The sequence below is a fragment of the Xiphophorus hellerii genome, chromosome 2 (assembly GCF_003331165.1).
Source record: "Xiphophorus hellerii strain 12219 chromosome 2, Xiphophorus_hellerii-4.1, whole genome shotgun sequence".
Taxonomy (NCBI): Eukaryota; Metazoa; Chordata; class Actinopteri; order Cyprinodontiformes; family Poeciliidae; genus Xiphophorus; species Xiphophorus hellerii.
The window spans coordinates 2,791,380-2,813,118 of record NC_045673.1 but is presented as its reverse complement, the minus strand read 5'-3'; the positions used below and the strand labels follow the sequence as shown (position 1 = coordinate 2,813,118).

General features: G+C 37.4%; 1 protein-coding gene across 2 annotated transcripts; it reads left to right on the top strand.

The window, feature by feature from the left end:
- The first annotated feature begins 3,075 nt into the window (after nt 1-3,075).
- Nucleotides 3,076-19,816, top strand: ca5a (carbonic anhydrase Va). Of its 2 annotated transcripts, none has more exons than XM_032580462.1 (7): nt 3,076-3,569; nt 9,555-9,752; nt 12,765-12,883; nt 13,889-13,984; nt 14,091-14,153; nt 14,330-14,488; nt 16,507-19,816. In XM_032580462.1, the coding sequence occupies exons 1-7, from the start codon at nt 3,428-3,430 to the stop codon at nt 16,648-16,650; spliced, it is 921 nt and encodes a 306-aa protein (XP_032436353.1). In that variant the 5' UTR covers nt 3,076-3,427; the 3' UTR covers nt 16,651-19,816. The 2 variants fall into 2 exon arrangements, with proteins under 2 accessions (XP_032436353.1, XP_032436361.1); XM_032580470.1 differs by lacking the exon at nt 3,076-3,569 and adding an exon at nt 8,899-9,425.
- The last annotated feature ends 1,923 nt before the right edge of the window (nt 19,817-21,739 follow it).

Sequence of the window (21,739 nt, the reverse complement as noted above, 5' to 3'; positions counted from 1 at the left end):
ATCTCAGACTCAATTTTAATGTTTTACTGAAATTATAAATCAGAATAATCAAAATTAGTAGAAATTAATACTTAGAATATACAACTCTCTGCAAAATGAATCTACAAGAGTTTCTTTGTAAAGCATATTTCAAAAACAAGGCAGCTCATAGTGCTTAAAAAAACATTTTAATGTTTATGTTAAAACGATGTTTTGATCTGTAAGCATGAAACAAATCAACTGCACTGAACTTAGTTTAACATATTCCTGTTTCATCACTTTATTGGCTGCGTTGACACTTTGCTTTGGTACTGGCAGTGTCGTTATGGTAACCATCATAGTGTAAACACTACCTGCTGAGCATAACTCAAAGGATTACTAACCTAAAAATAAAGGTTAAAGGTCACAATGTTTGTTTGCAAAATGTTCTTATCTAAAGAAACATACAGTTCTGGAACATTTATTAGCACACTGCTAAGAAAGAGGTTTAGAAAAGGTTGTGAAAGGAAATATTTGTATTACAGCAACATAATCGTGCACTGAGGTATGTTTATTCACTGACAGTTATTATACAGCAACTTGGTTCAGTTACAATACAAAACATTAAATCTCACCAAGTTTTTCTAGTGCAAATATCTCAGTACTCTTGAAATACAACAAAACTAGCTCACAAGTAACTTTTCAACAAAATATATGAGCTTGTTTTAAGTCAATTTTTGAATATTGATTAAAAAAAGTACTAGTTCTTTTTCACTTATTGCAAAATGTCTTGTTATTAGTAAAAATAAAGGCAGTGGTGCGACCAACTGCTCCACAAGAACAAAATGGACCGAAATTATTCTCAGTAAAACAGTTTTCTGAGTAACAGAGCAGAATATTATGTGAAATATGAGAGCCAGAGGTCTAAATATTTGTTATTGAAGTATTTGCTGTTCATTAGCTTGTCTGAAAACAGGTAACAGCTGATTCATGAAGGTGTTTGCAAAGAATGTCAAAAGGAGCTGGGAACAGACTGGTTCACCTGGGATGTGTGATGAAATCAAATCTGAGAGAAGCCACAGATTCATGTTTACCTTCAGTTTCCACAGCTGAGTAAAGTACACACCTTATGAGTTTTTGTAAACAAAGTTACTGGCCTTCGTCACTCAGAGGTGACGTTGATGATAAGCAGTGATGCAACGCTGAGGTTCGTAAACAAGCTGAAGAAAACAGTTTAATTGGACCAAAAGTCACTGGGCCTGAGAGATGATATGTCTGGAGTCTTTTATAACCAGTTTCAAGAAGATTAATACAAATACAACTTTCCTTATCATAAATTAGGAAAGTGAAACCAAATGACATCACAGACTGATAGAAAGTGATGATTTCATCCTGCAGGGTCATTTAGTTTATCATCTAATGAATATTTTATTTTATTACGTAAAGTGTCTTTCTTTTGACTTACTTTTCTTTTTTTTTTTAAACTGTGAAATCAAGTTCAGTTGCTTCTTCAAGCACACGGATTCTGACATTGTGTGTAAATAAGGTAAAAACCGGAATGAAACCTTTAATAACACAAATTTCTGGGCATGCCTTGAGCTTGTTATTAGTGAAAATAAAGGCAGTGGTGCGACCAACTGCTCCACAAGAACCAAATGGACCGAAATTATGAATTCGGTCCATTTGGTTGTGTCTGGGCTGGACTGACTTGTGAAAGACAGCTCAATGCAAAAATAGTTACAAAATGGTCATGTTTAAATAATTTGTTAGATGTTTAAGAGTGAATTAATATGTGATTAAACAGTGTTTTATGTGCAAGAACTTTGAGAAACACATTGGTTGAGTGATTATTTTTATATACAATAAATAAACAGAATAAAATCTGGAAACAATTTTCTTTTCTTCACTCTAATTTGTTCTTTCTATATGCATCAACACATGGAAAACATAGAAAAAGCTATGTCCATAATTTCCAACATTGTGTGTAAAATATGTATGAAACGTTAGAAAAAATGCAGTCAGTATAGTGGGTAAAGGTAAAATGTTAACAATTAGCAGCAGATACTTTTATTCTTTCCACTCAGCTGCCTCCTATTGAGTACTGTTGTTCCTGCTGATGAAATGCACCTTTAGTCTACTTTGTTTAGAAATCCTAATATTTTCTAATTACATGACTGTTATATGTTAAAAACACACAATTTTAATGTAAAATATTTATTATTTTGATATGTGATCCTTGCAGAAATTATGTTCATTTAAACATAATTTAAATGCATAATTTAAATGCACTATCACAAGTCCTTCCTCCCATCTGTTATCAACAAGCCCAATAAGTGCCTACATCCCTGTTGTTATTTGTACACTTCTGTTGTGTAAATTTTTTTAAAACTTGATAATTGTCTGTTGATGTTTTTAAAGTATAAATATTCATGCATGTTTTGCGCATTTCTTAACTAAACACCTTGCTTAAATCAGAGTATGTTAGATTTAATAACTGAATTACTTTTTTATACTATAAATTTACCTTTACTGACATTATTTTATTTTATTGCGTGTACAATCTAGCTGCTTCAACTTGAATGTCACTTTGCTGCTGGAACACCAACTGACCGGCAATACGATTATTTCTATTCTATTATCAATCAATCAATCAAGTTTATTTGGCAGTTTCAAATGCTTTGCGCCATAAAAACACAAAAATAAAAAGTCATAAAACAAACAGTAGCAAACATTACATTTTGTCGATTACTATTATCAAAATCATCAATACACATCAGATCTGGTGGTCAATGTTCCACTTATTATGGTGAAATAGTCTTAACAGGTGTTTTTATTTTAGCTTTGATCTAAAGAACTCAGTGTTTCAGCTGTTTTGCAGTTTTCTGGAAGTTTGTTCCATATTTTCCAATTATACACTTTAACAGCCGTCCCAATATTACGGTACTGTTGGAACAAATGTTGGGATAATGATGTTTTAAGCCTTTTTACAATTTTTTAACGGTATTTAATAATTACAGTGACACCTCGCGGCAGTGTTGATGGTTTCCTTTCCGTTGTTATGGCTGTTGCTAACGCCCCTCACAGGAGTTCTCTGATTGGTCAAAACCGCAGCCCCTCCCCCTTGCATCGATCGTTCTAGTGAATCGCCGAGGGTCTTTTTCAACTGTTCACGGCCCCAGCAGCGCATTTAAACGGGTTAAAGGAATGTAGACAGTCGCTGTAGCTTCGCTGTAAGCGGTGGTTTCCCTCTGCGGTGAAAGTCTGAAGGTTTTTCCTCCGCCTCCAGATGAGCAAGAGAAGGATACAGAGGAAGACGTAGCAGCCAGCCGATACATTGTTTTGAACAGGCGGCTAACTTCAGTTCAGTGTGGAGTTTTTACAGCTAGCTGCGCGCGCCTCTAACCGAGAAGCAGGGTAGTGTCACAGGGTAGCCGTTTTAGGCGAATCAGGTGTAGTCAGTTGGAGGAAAATGGTGACTTTCTCTGCAGCGGTTAGACCTTTGGTCTCTCACCTTCGGCGACAACTCGTCAGACACGCCATGAGTCCCAGGATAACGCCTGTCCGACGGTGCAACCTGACGGCGTGTTCCAGCAAATCTGTCCTGTCTCAGAGTGAGTACAGATGATGCTAGCTGCATGTTTTCATGCTTTATGAAACATGAAAAGCTAATGTCATCAGCTGTGACATTAGAACATTTTATTGTGAGGCAGCGAAGGAGGAAATGGGTGCATGTCTCCTTTAAAAAAAGCAGCAGATCAATAACAATTCACGCTTTGCCAAATAATGACTCCTGACGATGCTGTCCAGTTAAAGCCCTTTGCCCCACACAACTGCCTGCTGGGGCTATTGTAATCCAACAAAAGAGTTTGCATAACTTCCATTTATCTCTTTTACCCTTTACTATCAGATTTCAGCACCAGAAAGAACTCTATGTCCGTAAACTACTTTAATTTGATCTAGTTTGATTGTGGATTTAGTTTCTATTTTCCCTAATCCACCTCTAAGAGTCATCACATGTCACATGTATTTTTAATTACCAAAATGGTTTAAACACACCCATTCTGGTCTGTCAGCTCCTTGTTGCATAAAGTCTCTCTGTCCCGCTTTAGGCCACAAATAAAACATGCAAAAAACATGTAGAAATGGAAAACAATAACAAAGTTGGGTTTTTTCTGAATCAATTAAAAGGAGAATAAGTTTATATTTGGTTTGTTTTTATGTTAATTAGGAGATGTTTATCTGAAACATCACCCTTTATAATGATCACTTTTAAATCATGTGTCAAACTCGAGGCTCAGGGGCCTAATGTGGCCCGCCATAAGTTTTTATGTGGCCCTCTATTTAATTTAATCAGTTGTGTGATTAAATATTGTTTTACCAATCAAATCAAAGCAGTTTTATCAGTATACTGCCAAATTACATCAATGTATAAAAATGTTTCACATTATTGAATTTCAAGAAATGCATCAAATTAAGACAACAAATTTTTATTAACAGCTTTTTAATAATAATTGTTAATGGGTAGTTTTATCAGTACAATTAGCCACATCCTGCCCTCTGACGACATTTGTGATCATGATATGGCCCAAAATGAAATAGTTTGACACCAGTGCTTTAAATTTTCCAATAAAAATTTCTTTTTTCATTTGATTTAGGTCAAAGGTGCTCAATATGTCGATCGGGAAGGTTTTGAGTCGATCTCGGCAGTAGGTGACAAACTGAACGCCGCCGGGATGATGAGACCAGCACTTCCTCTTCTGACTCGCTTATCAAAATATTCACTAAGATCCTAAATGTTTGTAGCTTCATTAAAGAATGGTAATTTTTTAAAAAAATCAACAAAATGTGTTAAAATTAATATTCTCAGTAATTATTGTTTCAACAAGGTGTTGCGCAATTCAGTGTATTTCCATTCCATTAACAAAAAAAAGGCGACTCAAAGACCGACTAGCTAATTTAAACTCTTGCTCTGCTAGTCAATCAACCATCGCTGTGTTCAGGGAAGCACTTATTAATGATCGAGAAATAAATATCAAGCCTGGAAACTTGATATCGTAACGGACTGAATGTTATGTTTTTAACGTAATCTTTGCTTGTCTTGCGGGCGAAGGCGGTTGCCACAGTAACAGGTGTGCTTAAACTACAGAGAGAGAGAGTAAAAAGATACGAGTGGTTTTGAGTTGATCACCTGTTCGGGTTATTTTACCTTTGTTTACCTTTGCTGTGGTGCGTTACAGCCGCTGTAGTTTCTAAACGTTGGACTAATGTTTACGTCATTCACAACAAACATCAAATAGAACAAATATATTTCATAAAATTTTAACAAACAAATGGCTTCTACCATGATAATTATGTGAAATTAAATTAATTATATCCCAACTTCAGAAGATTTGTCTTTACCTTTACAGAGTTCTTTGGTTCCTCCTATCAGTCTGCAGCTTCTCATATTGAGGTCATCAAACCAAATTTCAGATCTACCATAACTGACTGACACCTGTTGGCCTCAGGTTTGCAACCAGCTTGTGACTGAGAAACCAGTAACCTCCTCCCAGTGTCAGAATCTCACTGAGGAAGGAACTGCATTAGTTTTCTATCACTTTATTATTTCTGCTATAACTGATGTATATTCGCATGTAACATAAGTCAATAGAGTTTAATTTACTATTTTTATGTCTTCGTGTCATGAGGAAGATCTCAGCCGGCTGGCGAGAGAAAAAGTAGATCTTGGTCTCAAAAAGTTTGGGCGCCCCTGATTTAGGTTGTAATGATGATCAAAACTTCTAAAGCTTGTATGGAAACATTTTCATTTCTTTTGTCTTCTTTGGTGGCATCTTGTGGCCAAAATGATGAAGTGCAGCTCAAATCTACTTTAAATTAACTGCTCTACTATATCTGGTCATTAAATGTACAGATTCTGTAGGATTATCTTTTGACAATTATGTCTGATATCGGACTGTCATTTAATAGTTTTTTTTGTGGGCGGAAAAATATTAATATGTGTGCAGTAGTTTCCCTCTGACGTCTTGACATTTTTAAACAAACAAAAAATAATGAGAGTCAGGAGGTTCCACCTGGACAACACACACACCCACACACACACACTTAAGGGAAATTTAGAAAGACCATTAACCCAAAGATCAAGCTTGTGGACAGTAGGAAGCCAGAATTTTTCAATTCCAATAAAATTTGATTGACTCAATCCATAAGGGGCTATAAAATCGAGATTATGATACTATATTGCCATTTCCAGCTTGATTTAATGCAAACTAGAAGGTTGTGTCTTTGCTTTCAAGCTGCGGTTCATCCAACCATACAACTCCAGATGCAGTTACATTCATAATGTCTAATGGCTATTAAGCCAGCAGCTTTACACGTCTTACTCTTCTAATTCTCTGCCAGTGATCCAGTTTCTCATAAACGATTAAAGTCGGTGCCAAACAACCAAAGTGGTGACTGAATTGTGATCATGGAAATCTGGTCCTACTGCCTCTGAAGCACTGTGTTATTGTCTTCATGGCTGAAGATCTGCCATGGGACACATGGCAGATCTTCAGCTTCATACTGCAAAATAGTCTCTTCTGATAACAAGTAAAAAAATATATATAAATAGAAATGTGTACTAGATGTTTTTCAATTGTTGCTTATAAAATATAACAAAACAGAAATCTCTCAGGATGCAGAACAGTAAAAAAAAAAAGATGAACAGAATAAAATGTGATACACTTATTTCCCCGTTAACAGAGACGTTCATACGGAAATACGGTCTGTGGTTGGTCTTAAAGGAATTTAAAAACTTCGCTCTGTAAAGTGCATTAATTCACACCCTTAAAATCAACCCTGCTTATTGCCACCATGTTTTTTTCAATCATGTTACAATTTTTCTGCGTTATCTCCTCTGCCTTTCTGTCATCCTTTCTGTCAGACTTTGTAGCAAATCAGTCATTTTTTAATGAGAAGTTGACTCGACTCCACCATTCAACTCAGCTGAATGAGCAACATTAATGAGAAACTTAAGGATTTTGTCGAGTGTTTTAAGTGGTTCTGTTTAGAGAGCATTTGGCATCCCAGACTGGACTCTGTTTGGGCTGTTTCTCTTTTCTGTCCTGGCATGGCCCTGCCATCTTTATTTCAGCTTAAGAATGGGCATCGGCGCCCTCTGCTGGATAGAGGTCAAACTACAAGACTACAAACGTCTAATCAGATGTTATTTAATCTATTGGTACTAATTTTAATCTAATGAACTTTATTTATTGATTGGCAACCAATTTTCATTATTTTAATTACTTCAATGCATTTGTGGTATTTGGAGTAGAAGTTGAAATACAATATTTAAACAGTAGCGACATCTGTTGTTGGCTGTTTCTGCTCACCTTCATCCTGTGCTGTGGTTTTGCTCTGTGAATTGTCAGTTCAGCTGATTTATAAATATTGTCTAATTAACACATGAGCCAAAAGGTGGATTGCGCTCAGAGTAGCGCAGTGTGCTGCAGTGTGCTGCGGCTTGGTAAGCAGTTATTGTGTGAACAGGTAATGGCTTATCTTAATGAACATAATATATTAGAGTATATAGAGTATATATTAGGTTTTTTCAGTCTGGTTTCAAACCATTTCATAGCACAGAGTCAGCTCTTTTAAAAGTTTTTAATTATATACTTTTAGCAACTGATTCTGGTGACTGTGTTGTTTTGGTGCTGTTGGATTTATCAGCTGCTTTTGATACAGTTCATGATGGCATTTTACTTTCCCGTGTGGAACAGTGGGTGGGCATCGGTCACATAGCTCTGGATTGGTTTAAATCTTATTTGGCCAAGCGTACTTTTTGTGTCTGTCTTGATGCCCGTGGGTCCCCCTCTGCTCCACTGTCGTGTGGTGTCCCACAGGGCTCCGTTCTACGCCCGCTTCTTTTCTTGTTGTACCTCCTTTCTCTTGGTTCTATTTTTAGAAAATATGGGATTGCTTTTCATTGTTATGCAGATGACACACAAATATATTTACCACTAAAGAACGCAGACTCCACCTCTCTTCGGTCTCTGTTTTTATTGTCTGGAAGATTTGAAGGCCTGGGTGACCCTAAATTTCTTGAAACTTAATGAAGATAAGACACAGGTAGTGATTTTAGATCCACTGTAGATTCCCCGACCAATCTTGGCTCTTTGGCCCAGTATGTCAAGCCGGTTATTACAAATTTAGGGGTCAAGATGGATGCTGGTCTAAAGCTGGAAGCACACATTAGAGCCGTTGTAAAATCCAGCTTTTTCCACTTAAGGCAGCTAGCCAAAGTAAACCAATTCTTTCCAGACAGCACTTTGGAACCATGATCCATGCATTTGTGACCACACGGCTGGATTACTGTAATGCACTTTATATAAGAGTCAATGATTTAAATATTTCCCAGCTTCAGAAGGTACAAAATGCTGCTACACATCTTTTAACAGGTACACGAAAATGTCACCATATTTCCCCTATTTTAGCTTCCTTACACTGGTTGCCAGTACATTTTGGGATTCATTTCAAAATCCTTTTATTTGTTTTTAAAGCTCTTAATAGCCTTGCCCCTCCCTATCTGTCTGAGCTGTTACATTTGTACACACCCTCCCGTTCCCTCAGGTCAGATGATCAGTTGCTTCTGAAGGTGCCAAAGACAAAATGCAGCTCAGAGGGGGCCGGGCTTTTTCTGTGGCTGCCCCCAAGCTATGGAATGATCTTCCTTTGGCCTCTTCACTCGCTGTTTTTAAGTCCTTCTTAAGACCCTATTTTATTTCTTTGACTTTTGGCACAATCTGAGAGGTTTCACTTTGTTTTATTGTGTCTGTATATTAAAATGTATTTTATATTCGATCTTTTCTATTTTATAATTGCATTGTATTTTATTATTGTGTATAGCACTTTGGTCCTGTCGGTGTATAAAGTGCTTCATAAATAAAGTTGGTATGGTAACAGGCAACCACAGGAGGAGGAGCTACTGTAGTCTGATGAAGATGAAGGTCAGCTCCCAGTCAGACCTGCTCAGGAACCAGAAGAGGAGCAAACGGTTTTGCCTTTCTGTTTGTATCCTGTTGGTTTGTATTAAGAAGGACGTAGTAGATTTTTATAATTTTTGGACAGTTTTTCTGGAGATTCTCTGGACGCCACGCGGAGTTCGGGGTAATTAGAAGTCAGAAGAGCGCGAGCCGGCGTTCTGACCCGCCAGAGGTCCCGGTCTGCTGCTCCTGCTGTGGAGCGGAGCTGGGGGAATGCCAGGACATTCCGAGTGTCACTCTGTACAGCCGGCCCACTTTTCTCTTTTTTAGCTGTTTCCTTTAAAGAAAAAAAAAACTTCCTCCTGCTCCTCTCTGACTCATTTTCTCCCTTTAGTTCGTCCTCAGTGGACAGAGGAGTTTGTGTCCCTGTAAAACTGAGTGTAGTTGATAGATGTTTTAAAATGGACTCTTTGGAAAAGCTGGAAGAAGCTGAGCACAATGGGGAAAGTAGGTGTCAGCATTTGTGTTTTTGTTGTTTTTATTTATTGAAACAGCAGCAGCTTAATGAAATCTGATGTTCCTTTTTCATTTCCCCCCCTCTGCTTCTTCTTCTCTTCTTCCTGTCCTGGTCTCCAGTGCACCCCATGTGGCTGGGGCCCCTGGAGGTGCCAGGAGGGGATCATCAGTCTCCTATCGACATCGCCGTGAAAAAAGCCGTCTTCGACTCGGATCTGAAGCCGCTGGAGTCCAGCTACGACCCGCAGACCTGCCAGCAGATCTGGAACAACGGTTACTCCTTTCTGGTCGAGTATGACGACACTACTGACAAGAACAGTGAGTAACATTTTAAACTTTTAATGAAAACTCCTTCAGAAATGAACCCAAAGAAACCTGTTTTATACAAAGTGGATCTATTGTTTATTCAGCTTCCTTCTCTTACAGTTCCTTGTGTAATATCCCCTTGAATCTTGAGAAATCGCAGCAGGGTGAATGCATGTTTTGATCTACATAAGAGGATTATCTCCGCCCCTGTTTGTTCTTAAAGAACCCCCTCTATATATGTCTGAAAGGCCAGAAATCAGTTGAAACGCCACTTGCAGCTGCTGACCTTCATGTGACTTGTGTGTTCATGTTGAGCTCAGTCGCGCTTAGAATTGCTACCTTTTCCATTTTAACTACCAGGCTTTTCCCAACATGCAATAACTCAAAATGCATGAAGCTGATTTCAGAAGAATTAAAAATTTTCAGAAGAGACGTAAGAAAGTGTTTTCTTTTTTAGCAACATAAACAGTAGAGGAGGTATTTTAAATAATTTCTAATGTTTAACTTTCTGTGATGACAAGTTTATGACCACGGTAAAAAGTAACAACTTTAAAAGGGATTGTAGTCTCTGCCTTTAGGTTTCCTGGAAGGTTCGTGGTCAGTGTTTTGCCTCAACAACCTGTTCTTCAACGGCCTTATAAGGGAAATGAAATCAGCATTTTCCGCAAAAGGCTGAATCACACTAAGAAGCAGCGCTTCATTGTTTCCACTTTGTTGCAATGTTTCAGGCTGGGCAATTAAACTATAGAGACATGATCAATATATGTAGAAAAAAAATCTGATAGAATTTTGATAATTTCACTGAGATCCAATCCTGAACCACACGGCATTCTGGGAAATGCTTTTAGCTGCTCATCCTTTCAGGTCCAACCAAGAAACGTTGATACCTGAGTGAAGTCATCGCTCCATCTTCTTTAGATCTAATGAAATTGGTGTCAAACGTTTGTGCTACGTTTTATTTTTAAAGATTTTAATAAATGTTTCCATAGGTCATGGAAGGTCAGTCAGCCCCGTCACCATCTCTAAATCAGAGAAAAGTGGAGTCAATCAAGTCGCCTATGTTTGTGCAGCAAAATCTTTTGTTTGTGCTTTTGCTTTGATGATATTAATTAAAATTTAAAGGTCAAAAAGTCAACCAGCTTTTCCCTCCCACTCCATTTTACCCAAATCTAGCTAAATTTGTCTCAATCAACTGCAATGTTTGTGCAGCAAAGATTTTTTGTTTGTGCCACCATCATTTTAAAGATATTAATAAAAATATCTGACCTCTGACACAAAAATATTTGCTGCACAAACATAACACAGTTGATTGACACCAAATTTGTTCAATTTTGGAAATGTAAGCGGGGCTATCTTTAATCGTTATGTTAATATCTTTAAAATCATAGCGGCACAAACTAAATTTAATCGTTATGTTAATATCTTTAAAATCATAGCGGCACAAACTAAAATCTTTACTGCACAAACATTTGACACCAATTTTGTTTGATTTTGAAGAAGGTGGGGGGCAAACTTCACTCGGGTAAGGTTGATGACGTCGACTCACTCACTCACTCACTCACTCACTCACTCACTCTTTGGTTACCTAGCGACAACCTGTTGAGTAGCATGCGCAGCAGCAGTTTCATGTTGCCTCCAACATAATCTGCCAAGTGTGTGAAGGCTGTCCTTCTAGAGAAAAACGGGGCTAGCTAGCAAACTTGCTAGTATCCATTAGGATTGTGGGAAATGAGGGAATTTATCATGACAAATGTAGGCAGTCAGTATTCTTCACTATGAAATCTGATCCGTCCGTGAACAGAATGCACACAATGAGGATGTGGGAGGAGTTTAAAGTTGTCGCAATCCCTCTGTTCAGGAGTGAGCAGGAATGAGACCGCTTCTTTTATTTCAGACAACATACAACTGAGTCATTGTTTTCAAGTGGATCAAGTTCCTGATCTCAGGGAAATCTGAGAGTAGAGCTGAACAAGTGTGAGCAAGGAGGCGTACAAACCTGACCCAGTTCTTCCAGTTCTGTTAGAATGAATGGGCCAAAATCCCAGAACACTAACTGGGAGAAGCTTATGGAAGGAAATCCAAAGTATTTGACTCTGGTCATAAAGTTTAAAGCCAATTCTACCAAATACTAAAGGAAATGTCCAAATTTGAATAAAGTTAAAAAAAAAATCTTATTGTCCTGGAAGTTGGCAAATTCATAAATGAGTTTGGTAGTTTTGACGGGATGGGTTCAGCTCAATTCAATGTTAGACAGGGACAGACATAGAAAACCTGATTTTCTTTTTTTCTCGTGACTCTAGTTGTTTAAATGCAGCATGAAGAGTTTTAAAAACTAAACAAATCACCAGCTGTGTTGGTACACTTGCTTGAAACCCTTTCAATTATTGTTTCCAAGGTTTGGAACGTGCTTGATTTCTGTATAAAGTCCTTAAAAGTGCTTGGTATTCAAATAACACAGTCTTGTAATAAAATGCAATCAAACATTTGATTAAAAGGATAATATGAAACATGTAAACAGACATTTAAAGATATTAAAAAGACATAAACACATTTTTCTCACTGTCTGAAGTTAAATCAGATCAAACTTCTCATTTTAGATCAGTTAGAATTACTAAAATAATTTCTATTTGTAAATATCAGAAAACTTAGCGAGAACAATTTTTAGAGATTTTTCTTTTTCAGACCAGCCAGATGTGAGAAACATTTTAAAAATAAAACAACCTTTTCCATGCTGTAGAAGGTAGGATACTATTACAAGTTGTTATTATTAATAACAGTAATAAGTGATATCATATAATTGTGGATTGCAGCTGTCTCTTTTAGTTTCATTAGTATTGTTTTTATCTCCAATGTTTGAAAACCTACCTTGAAAGTATTTAAATTTTACTGTGAGAAAAGTGTACAAACCCTGCAGTTAGAAACTAATTAAGAAATTTAATTTAAACTGTTCAGTGATTACTCACCATTTTCATTGCCTGTAGCCTGTGTTAATATCCTGATATCTTCTGTACATTTCTTGTGCAGCACTAAAGGGAGGCCCCCTACAGGACAAATACAGGCTTTGTCAGTTCCACTTCCACTGGGGTGAGAGCAACGACTGGGGCTCAGAGCACACTGTGGACCGAAGGCTGTTTCCTGCAGAGGTACTGTGTCAGCACTGAACATTCTCCACTAACACAGACATAAAGAGCAGTGAAGTTCATCTGTTTTCAGCAGAATGTGGCAAAAGTTTCATTCAAATACAAACACGACATTAGAACTTCATCCTTAATAGGTTTTTAATATCATGGTTTGAATATTGTTTGATAAAAGTCTAAACAAATGACCAGTCAATCGTGATTAATTGCATGTGTCCTTTGTTAAATTGCGATCAATAGCATATTAAGAGCATGTAATAAAGTCTCTACTCATGCAAACATGACTTCAACTGCAGGGTGAGACTGAAAAATATCAAACAAAAGCAAAAAAGACATGATTTTTAAAAATGTTTTAGACTGAATTTGTCATATTTTACATAAATTGAAACTATAGCTCTTGGCTAAAAATGGTTACAAAAATTGTGGAGGTCAGTTTTTGTTACAAACACAGGAAAAACACATTATAGACATGAAAAACATGAATTTTCTTTTGCTTGTGAAACATACTGCAAGCAGAAAATATGCCAAAAACATCAGAATTAGTCCTTTACTAGCAACTACTCTGGCTCTAATGAATACCTGAATTATTTTAGGACTCCTGAAATAAAAACATTTTCTTCTTTAATCGGGATCCAGTCATGGTTTTACTTTAAGACTGGAAAAAGGCAGTCCCAATCTAAACAGAGCCTTGATTTATTTAGCTCTGCTGCTTCTCCTACATTAACTTGGAATTTTTTTTTAATTTGCATTAAATAAACATTTGTTTTTTCCCTCTAAGTTTGGTTTCAGTGCCCAGTTTCATGTCCCTAGAGTCAATTTTTTTTTTGTTTTTATGTTGTTCCATTTCAATTTCATGTAACAAGATGTTCCAGTGACTCTGTGTATGTTGTCCTTTGACCTGTGGTGCCCACAGCACAGTTCTCAGAAGTTTGGGTTTGTGTGAAAACACGCAGGGCATCAGGTTTCAGTTTACAGAAACTCTTTGTGGTGTGTGTGTGTGTGTGTTTTCAGCTCCACTTGGTCCACTGGAACTCTGACAGGTACACTCTGTTCGAGGAGGCGGTGATGGAGGAAAACGGACTCGCCGTCATTGGAATTTTTCTGAAGGTACACACCGAGTGTAGGGGTGTACATACACACATACACTCAGCACCTTTGGTCATGAAGACATGAACTGTGACTTTAATCCAGATTAATGTCTAATCCGATGCAGGTGGGAAAGAGACACGAGGGGCTGCAGAAGCTGGTTGACGCTCTGCCTGCTATCAGACACAAGGTCAGTCACACGTTTTGGAAAATGTGTCCAAGCTTCATGTTTGGACGCATCAGATCACCAAACCTTCTGACTAAAATCTGTTTAAGTGGCGCCCTCTACTGGCGTTGCATCCCAGCTACACTGAACATCTCAGGAAGCCGCTTTTAGGTCTTCTTTCTGTCTCTGTTTGTCTTCAGGACAGCGTGGTGGAGTTCACCCGCTTTGATCCAGCTAGTCTGCTTCCCTCCAACATCGATGACTACTGGACGTACCATGGCTCTCTGACCACGCCCCCTCTCACAGAGTCCGTCACCTGGATCGTTATGAAGCAGCATATTGAAGTCAGCCATGACCAGGTATGTGTCTGACTCAAACCTGACGATTATTTTAATACAGAATGCTGATTCTTGTCCCTTTATCATAGATGGTGTGCTGCATGTTTGAAAAAGTTGCTAGATGCTTTTTCTAGTGTTTATAAAAATGTTTAGTCTCCTCTGCTGAAGGAAAATAATAAAGCTGTTAATTTTCACCTGATTTTTGGGGAAGTTTAGATACTTCAGGTTCACTCAGTAGGGAATCAAAGCTCCTCTACTGCCACCAAGTGGCTAAATATAGTCAGTGCTTTCAGTTTTAACTAAACAGAAGGAAGAAAAACTCTCTTCTATTTAGAACTCGGTTTCAGTGCATCAACTTGTAATTTTAACCCATAAATATGCCACAACAGTAAAAAAAAATTAACTTCTGCTTTAGAGCTCATGTTTAACTGAAACTGAAAAAAATATTTTAGAATTTGGCTCCTCAAGTGGAAGCAAATGCCCCCATCAAACTCTAATTCACAGACTAATAACACTGTTTTTAGTTTGCTTTTTGAAATGCTGTTTATATCTTTTCACTTACTGGTTCAGTGGAGCTATGTCAGATGTGTTGTTTGAAGTTTATTATGCTTGCAACTGATGATTATTTTAGTTATTGATTATTCAGACAATAAAAGTCTCATTCTCAAGATTTTTATGCTGTATTATGCAATATTAGAAATGCTTGAAAACATGGAACTAAGCAATTGTTAGTTTGTTTTCTTACTTTTTCAAGTAAGAAAATTTTATTGTCTAAAATTCAATAACATTCCTTTGGTTACAAAGGAAGAACATGGAGCTGAAAAATACTTCTAACATAAAAAAAAAGCTTTCTGATTCATTTTTCATCAGTATATTGAAGGCTGATCTGTTATTATTATTATTAATATTATTATTAACTGATTTAATAATTAGATGGCAAAAGGTGCTTAAAACGAGATTTGTTTGACAGAATTTCAACCCGGTGAAGCTCAAACTAAAAGTAGAATAAATTTACAAATTGTATTTTATCTTAAATGCAATATATTTTTAATTAGTTGACAATTATTTCAATAATTGATTCATCACGAATAATTTGAACTAATAATTTCAGCCCTAATTTACTCCGAGCTCCAGCCAGATGGTGGCGCTCCACTCCATCTCTCTAAGCCAGATTTTGTTGCAGTTCGTAACTCTAAACTGTAGATAAAAAATGTTAGTGGACCAGTAAATCCAGAACATTTACCAAAATTAAAGTTTTTGCGTGTTTGACCAAGATTGTGAAGCTGCTGGTCAGCTGTACTGGTCCAGAGTTACCAAATAAATGTGTAATTCAGTACATTTATGTCTGTTTAAAAAAAACACTTTAAGGCAATTCAGCTGTTTATCTGTATCGAATTGGGATTGGCCGATACTAAACCTAAAATATTGTTATCAGAAGTGAACATAGTGGATTGTTGCATCCCTAACAACAACCAAGGTAAAAAAACAAATCAATTAATTAAGTTTATTTGCATTGCACATTTCAGCAACAAGGCAGTTCAAAGTGCTTTACATCATAAAACCCCAAAAATACAAAGTCATAGAACACAGTCAATGATTGAAGCAACACATTTTGTCAAGTCGTTACACGTCAGAAAGTTGATTGTTTCCAAAGCAGCTCTAACCTGGTGAGGTTTTAGTCTAGATTTAAAATAACTGTGTTTTGACTGTTTTGCAGTTTTCTGGAAGTTTGTTAAAGATTTGTGGTGCATAGAAGCTGAACACTTCTATGAAATAATAAAGTGAGAATGACAAAAACAATAGGTTGACTATCTTGGTCAAACCGTAAAATCCAAACGCAGCAAACCTTTCAAATGGTTCAGAAAGTGCAATTAGGAATTCTTAATATATCGCTAAACAAATAATAAGCAAGACGTCATTCAGAGCACATTGTCACCGAGACCCGATCTAGAATTTTTATCAATACCGGGACCAATACAGATATCATCGGATTATAAAATCTGAACGTTTTTATCAGTGCTTCACTCCTTCCCTTCCAGCTGGCGGTCTTCCGGAGCCTCCTGTTCACCTCTGCCGAGGAGGAAGTCCAGAAGAGCATGGTGAACAACTTCCGGGTGCAGCAGCCTCTGCGGGGTCGCACCGTCCGCTCCTCCTTCACTCCCTTCCTGTCGGAGGCGCCGTAGAGGTGACAAGCAAGGCGGCATAGGCTGCTGGACTCTATAACAACACAACACTGCTTGTCGAAGCAGAACCAGTGTTTATATGACCGGTTTCCTCTGGGGAGCTTCATCCAATACAATCACTTCCTCTTTAATTTTAATGAACAGTTTGACAGAGGATGGAAGAAAACTTGTATTTTTACTCAGAATTTGGTTTGACTGTTTCAGACCAGTTATCAATAAGGGAATAAGGGTAACTGAGGGGGATTTTATTTGATTTTAATGATTACATTATCATAAATCATATTTAGTCTACATTATGGAAGAATCACATTGAGCTTCAGGTTCAGTAAAAACCCAACAAGTCAGATTTCTATCTAATGTCTGTTTAAAGCAAAATTCTCCTTTAAATTTTCATAAAAATTCCCCCAAAATCACACATCATTTTTCAGTCGCTCTTCTCAGGCTGCTGTTTGTTTTACTGAATATTTTCTTCATCTGTTACAAAGAGATTCCTCTGAATACGTCTGATATTCAGAGCCGTGTTTCACTCATTTTTTAACTTAAGTTCTGAGTTGTTTTTTTTAACTCGACCTTTGTTACTAAGACGCACAAACATGCAATGTTAGAGCAGCACACTCGTAGCGACACAGAGCGTGGGAATGAAAGTACAAGATTCAATGAACCTTAGTGCCTTTAAATCTTCCGATTTCTCTTTTGTGTTAGTTTAATTCTCACCTGATTTGTCTTTTCTTCTACTTCACAGAATTAAAAGAAATGGCAGTCATTTGAGACTTTCAGTCAATCTTGTCAGGATTATATCATCTCATTGAATCAGGTTGATCTCATCAGTCTTCTTTAATCAGACTGATTCGGTTAGCTAAAACTAATCAGATTGTACCTCTTAAAGCTGGGAAAATGCAGTCTTCTAAGCTACTGTTGTGCCTTTGTGGCTCTCACCCAGGGTGATATAGCCTAGGGGCGGCACAAAAACTGAATCGATTTTTCTCAATGTGCATAATGTAAGCGCTGTAGGATAATATTGCTGTACACTTGCTAATAAACACTTCCTGATCCTGAACAGATGATTGAAAGTGAGAACTTGTTCTCAACCAGCTTACCTGGTAAAATAAAGCAAAAAAAAAAAAAAAGAGTAAATTTATGTTTAAGTTGCTTCATAATCATTGTCTTTTTCTTAACGGACTCTAGATTACATCTAATTACATCAAATCCTAAATACTTAGACTGGTGGAACTGTGTGAGTGACAAAAATGCACTAAAATCAGAGTATAAAATAAATAATAATGTAAATAAATATAGACTGGGTGAACTAGGGTGCCATTCACTGCAAGCTGTTTTATTTTAAATTAAAGTAAAAGAGCACTAAAAGTGCCTACTTTGAGCGTCGTTTCAGCAGATATTAAACTTGTTTCTTCTTCTACACCCAGTTCATTTTGCAACAGATTCTATTGAGAGGAGGATTGTGCAATCTGCTCAGGTTTAAGCAATATTCAGTTATCTGAAGAAGTCCAGCCTCCTTCGTTCTTTGCGTCACGCCCGTCTGTTGTCGTTACGCCTGCCTGTGCTGCTCTGCCAGAAAGATAAACTTGAAGCTCGAGGTGAAGAGACGCATCACGTTTGTCCTCGGCGCGTGAAGTTTTTTTATTTCTGATTTACGGTCCAGTTGAGGCGAGAGGCCACTGTCCCTGTAATCCCTCTTTCACAATGCAGCTATCCAAACTCGCAGCAGTGACCCCGGGAGTCGTGAACTCCCCGCGCCGGAGCAGACGGAGCGGGACGCTGCACGATGAAAAGCACCGAGTGATGGCGACTTGTTCTGAAAGCTTCAGAATAGTTAGATAAACACCACAGGGGCCACAGCAGGCGCGAAACATTGCTGCTTGGTTTGGGTTTTCTTTGGGTGTCAAACTCATTTTCAGTTTTGGGCCACATAAATGTTCATAAAGGGCCAGTTGTGTCAGAATGTATGATATCTGTTATCAAACTGTCAAAATATTAATAAATGGTTGTTCTTAAAAGACACTGTCTTACAAAAGTCTTCACACCGTTGACCTACAATCAAAAACATTGGAATTTAATGTGAAAGACCAACACAAAGTGGTATACAATTATGAAATGGAAAGAAAATATTTTTACATTAATTAGTCCCGCCAGGATTTTGCGATTGTTTTTCAGATTCCAGATTTTGTGGTGCAAATTTAGAAATATTTACAAGAAATTTTGCAAACTTGAGATGTGACTTTTTGTTACTCGTCGTATCGATCACAAACTATAACTTCACATCAAGTAAGGCTGAGGCAGCAAACAAGTCATTAGTTGTTTTCTATTTCGTTGGTCAAATTTTTAATGTTCTTGACTTGTGGTCAGGGGGCCAATCAAAGTCACTTTGAGGGCCACAAGTGGCCCCCCAGCCACACTTTGGACACCCCTAACTTAAACCTAATGTTTTTTGAATATTTTTGCCGAAAATTTGTAAGAAACTCACAATTGTGTTTTAGGATTTTTTGATTTTGCGATCGTGAAAAACTGTAGGGACTGATTTATGTAACTTGGAGCATGGAGGGCCACATAAAAAGCTACAGTGGGCTGGATTTGGCCCCTTGGCCTTGAGTTTGACACAGGTGGCGTAAAACATTAAATATGGGCAACAACAGAATGAACGGACCCAGAGCTGCTTTTATGCTCCAACTGTGCATTAAGTTACTTTTTTTTTGCCTTTTTTTGTTGCAATGTTACTTTAAAATATTTTAATGCCTTTTTCTGTCTGTAGAAATTTGTTTACTTCATAATATCTTCATTACTGTAATTTATGAAGATGTTTTAAATATGCCCCTGATTTTTGATCTGAGGTATAACTGAATGTGCAGCATCACCTGCAGCTCAGTGGGATGTTTAAGGAGCTGAATGTTGTTTTTATTGTAACTGTAAGAAGTGCATATTGTCACTGCTTATTTGTCCAGTGTTCGGCCTACATTCCTGCCCCCTACCCCCTCCGGTCTCATGCTGGGCTACTCCCAGCATGCTTTGCTCCAACTGCGTGGCTTCGTAAAGATTGCCATCCAGCTGAGAGCGACTCCTGCTCCTCAAGAAGAGAGGGAAACTGTAAACCACTGATGTATGTTTAGAACTGGCTGTAATGTTTAACAATAAAGTAATATATCAAAATGTTTGAGATCAATTCTGTAATTTTCTTTGCTACAAGCTTTGGTTAAAATGTCAGTTTTTATATGTAAACTCTAGCTACACACTAACGGTCAAACACGGTGGTGGTGGAGTGATGATCTGAGGTTGAAAATATTCAAGTTGGCCGTAAATACATTAATGACAGGTCTTAAATTTTGTTGTGGCAGGATTGTTTAATCTCATTCTACCTAGTTTATTTTTCTTGTGGGACTTTTCTGAGTTGCACACAGACAGTTGAGGCTCCGCTAACTAGCTGCTAATAAACTCTGGCTTGGGAGCTAGCTAGGTTTTTTTTCGCATCTGCCCGGTAAATGCAAATTATTGCCAGTTGGCTGCATGGCATCAAGTCTTTCCAACCGGTTCACTTCTGTTGCCAACCCATACAAGGTTATGTGTATTCTGGGCAAAAAATCTTGGCGCTACAAAAAATTTTATTTTTATTTTTGTTCATCTCTATTGTGATGCAGATCTTAAATTGTATTCATTATGGTTTCGAAAAGTCTTAATTTTAGTTGTGACCTTAGATATTGAACCGTGTTGTATAAGTTTGAAATTCAGGGCATTAACCGTATAAGTGCGCAAATTTGAATTATGAAAATAAATATGCTTAATGAAGACGTACCAATGTTGAAAATAAAACACGTCTTTTGATAAGATGAGGTGTATTTTGGACTGCATCAAAATTTGAGTATTTTAAAAATGGCGTTACATGATCAACAACGGGATGTTACTACGAGTGGAAAACACGAAGAAGACAGGAAGTGGTGGGACGAGGCATGTTTTTAATGACTTATTACGCATGCATATTTATGTGATTTTTTTTATTGCGTTTTTTATTTAATGGAAACACCGCAATTGTGTTTTTTCAACACTAGCAGAATATTGAAAAAGTTTTGCGCACATTTCTTAAGGAAACACAGTTACTGTGAAGTTTTTTCACCTGGTGGCTGTTAAATTAAAACCCACTCTGTTCCCAGCTGAGCCAAATCCTCCCATAAACCCGATCCGGCTCGTTTTTCTAAATAAAAACCGCTTCTAGCTGCCTCAGTCTGACTCGGTCCAGTGCTTTGAATCACTGCAGGCTCTATGAGGGGATGTTCAGCACAAACAAGCCGCCCAGGCACCTCCGGGTGGGCTGGGTGTGACCCACATTTCCACCCGACTCCAGCCACAGAGCAGGCGATTGAAGCCGACCTTCAGTGGGGTGTTTGTTGTGTTTGGCTGCAGGAGACTGAAAGCTCAGGTTCTGCTCAGATGCTCCGGTACCGGGCTTCCCCTGATTGTATGGACGAGGACAAACAATTGTTTCAAAGAAAATCATGGCTGAAATTATTGATCCGCCTCGCAATCACAGGTGGGCAGAGTAGCCAAAAATTGTACTCCAGTAAGAGTAGTGATACTTCAACATATTTTTACTCAAGCTAAAGTAAAAAGTAGCCAACCAAGAAATGCTCAAGTAAGAGCAAAAAAAAGTATTTGGTATAAACAGCAATTCAAGGAGTAACTGATAAAATAATCAGTCATTTAATATTTAAAAATCACATAATCAGAAAGACCAAAATATAAATCTAAGTTTAAACTTTGGTATTTTAAGGACCAACATGATAATAATATATATAAATAACAAAAAAATAAAATCAGGCTAAAGAAATTTTTCCAAATCGGTTTCTTTCAATAAAAAGCAGATTAAACTTTAACAAAAACTGCAGGTCTGGTGGATTTTTGTTTAAAACATTTTTGTTTTTCATTCAGTGGGTGAAGAATCCAGAAATTTTTCTCAAATAAGAGTAGCGGTACTTCAGAATAAAATTACTCAGGTAAAAGTAAAAAGTAAAGCATAGTAAAAATATTCCTGAAAGTAAATTTTTTTCAAAAATGTTACTCAAGTAAATGTAATTGAGAAAATGTA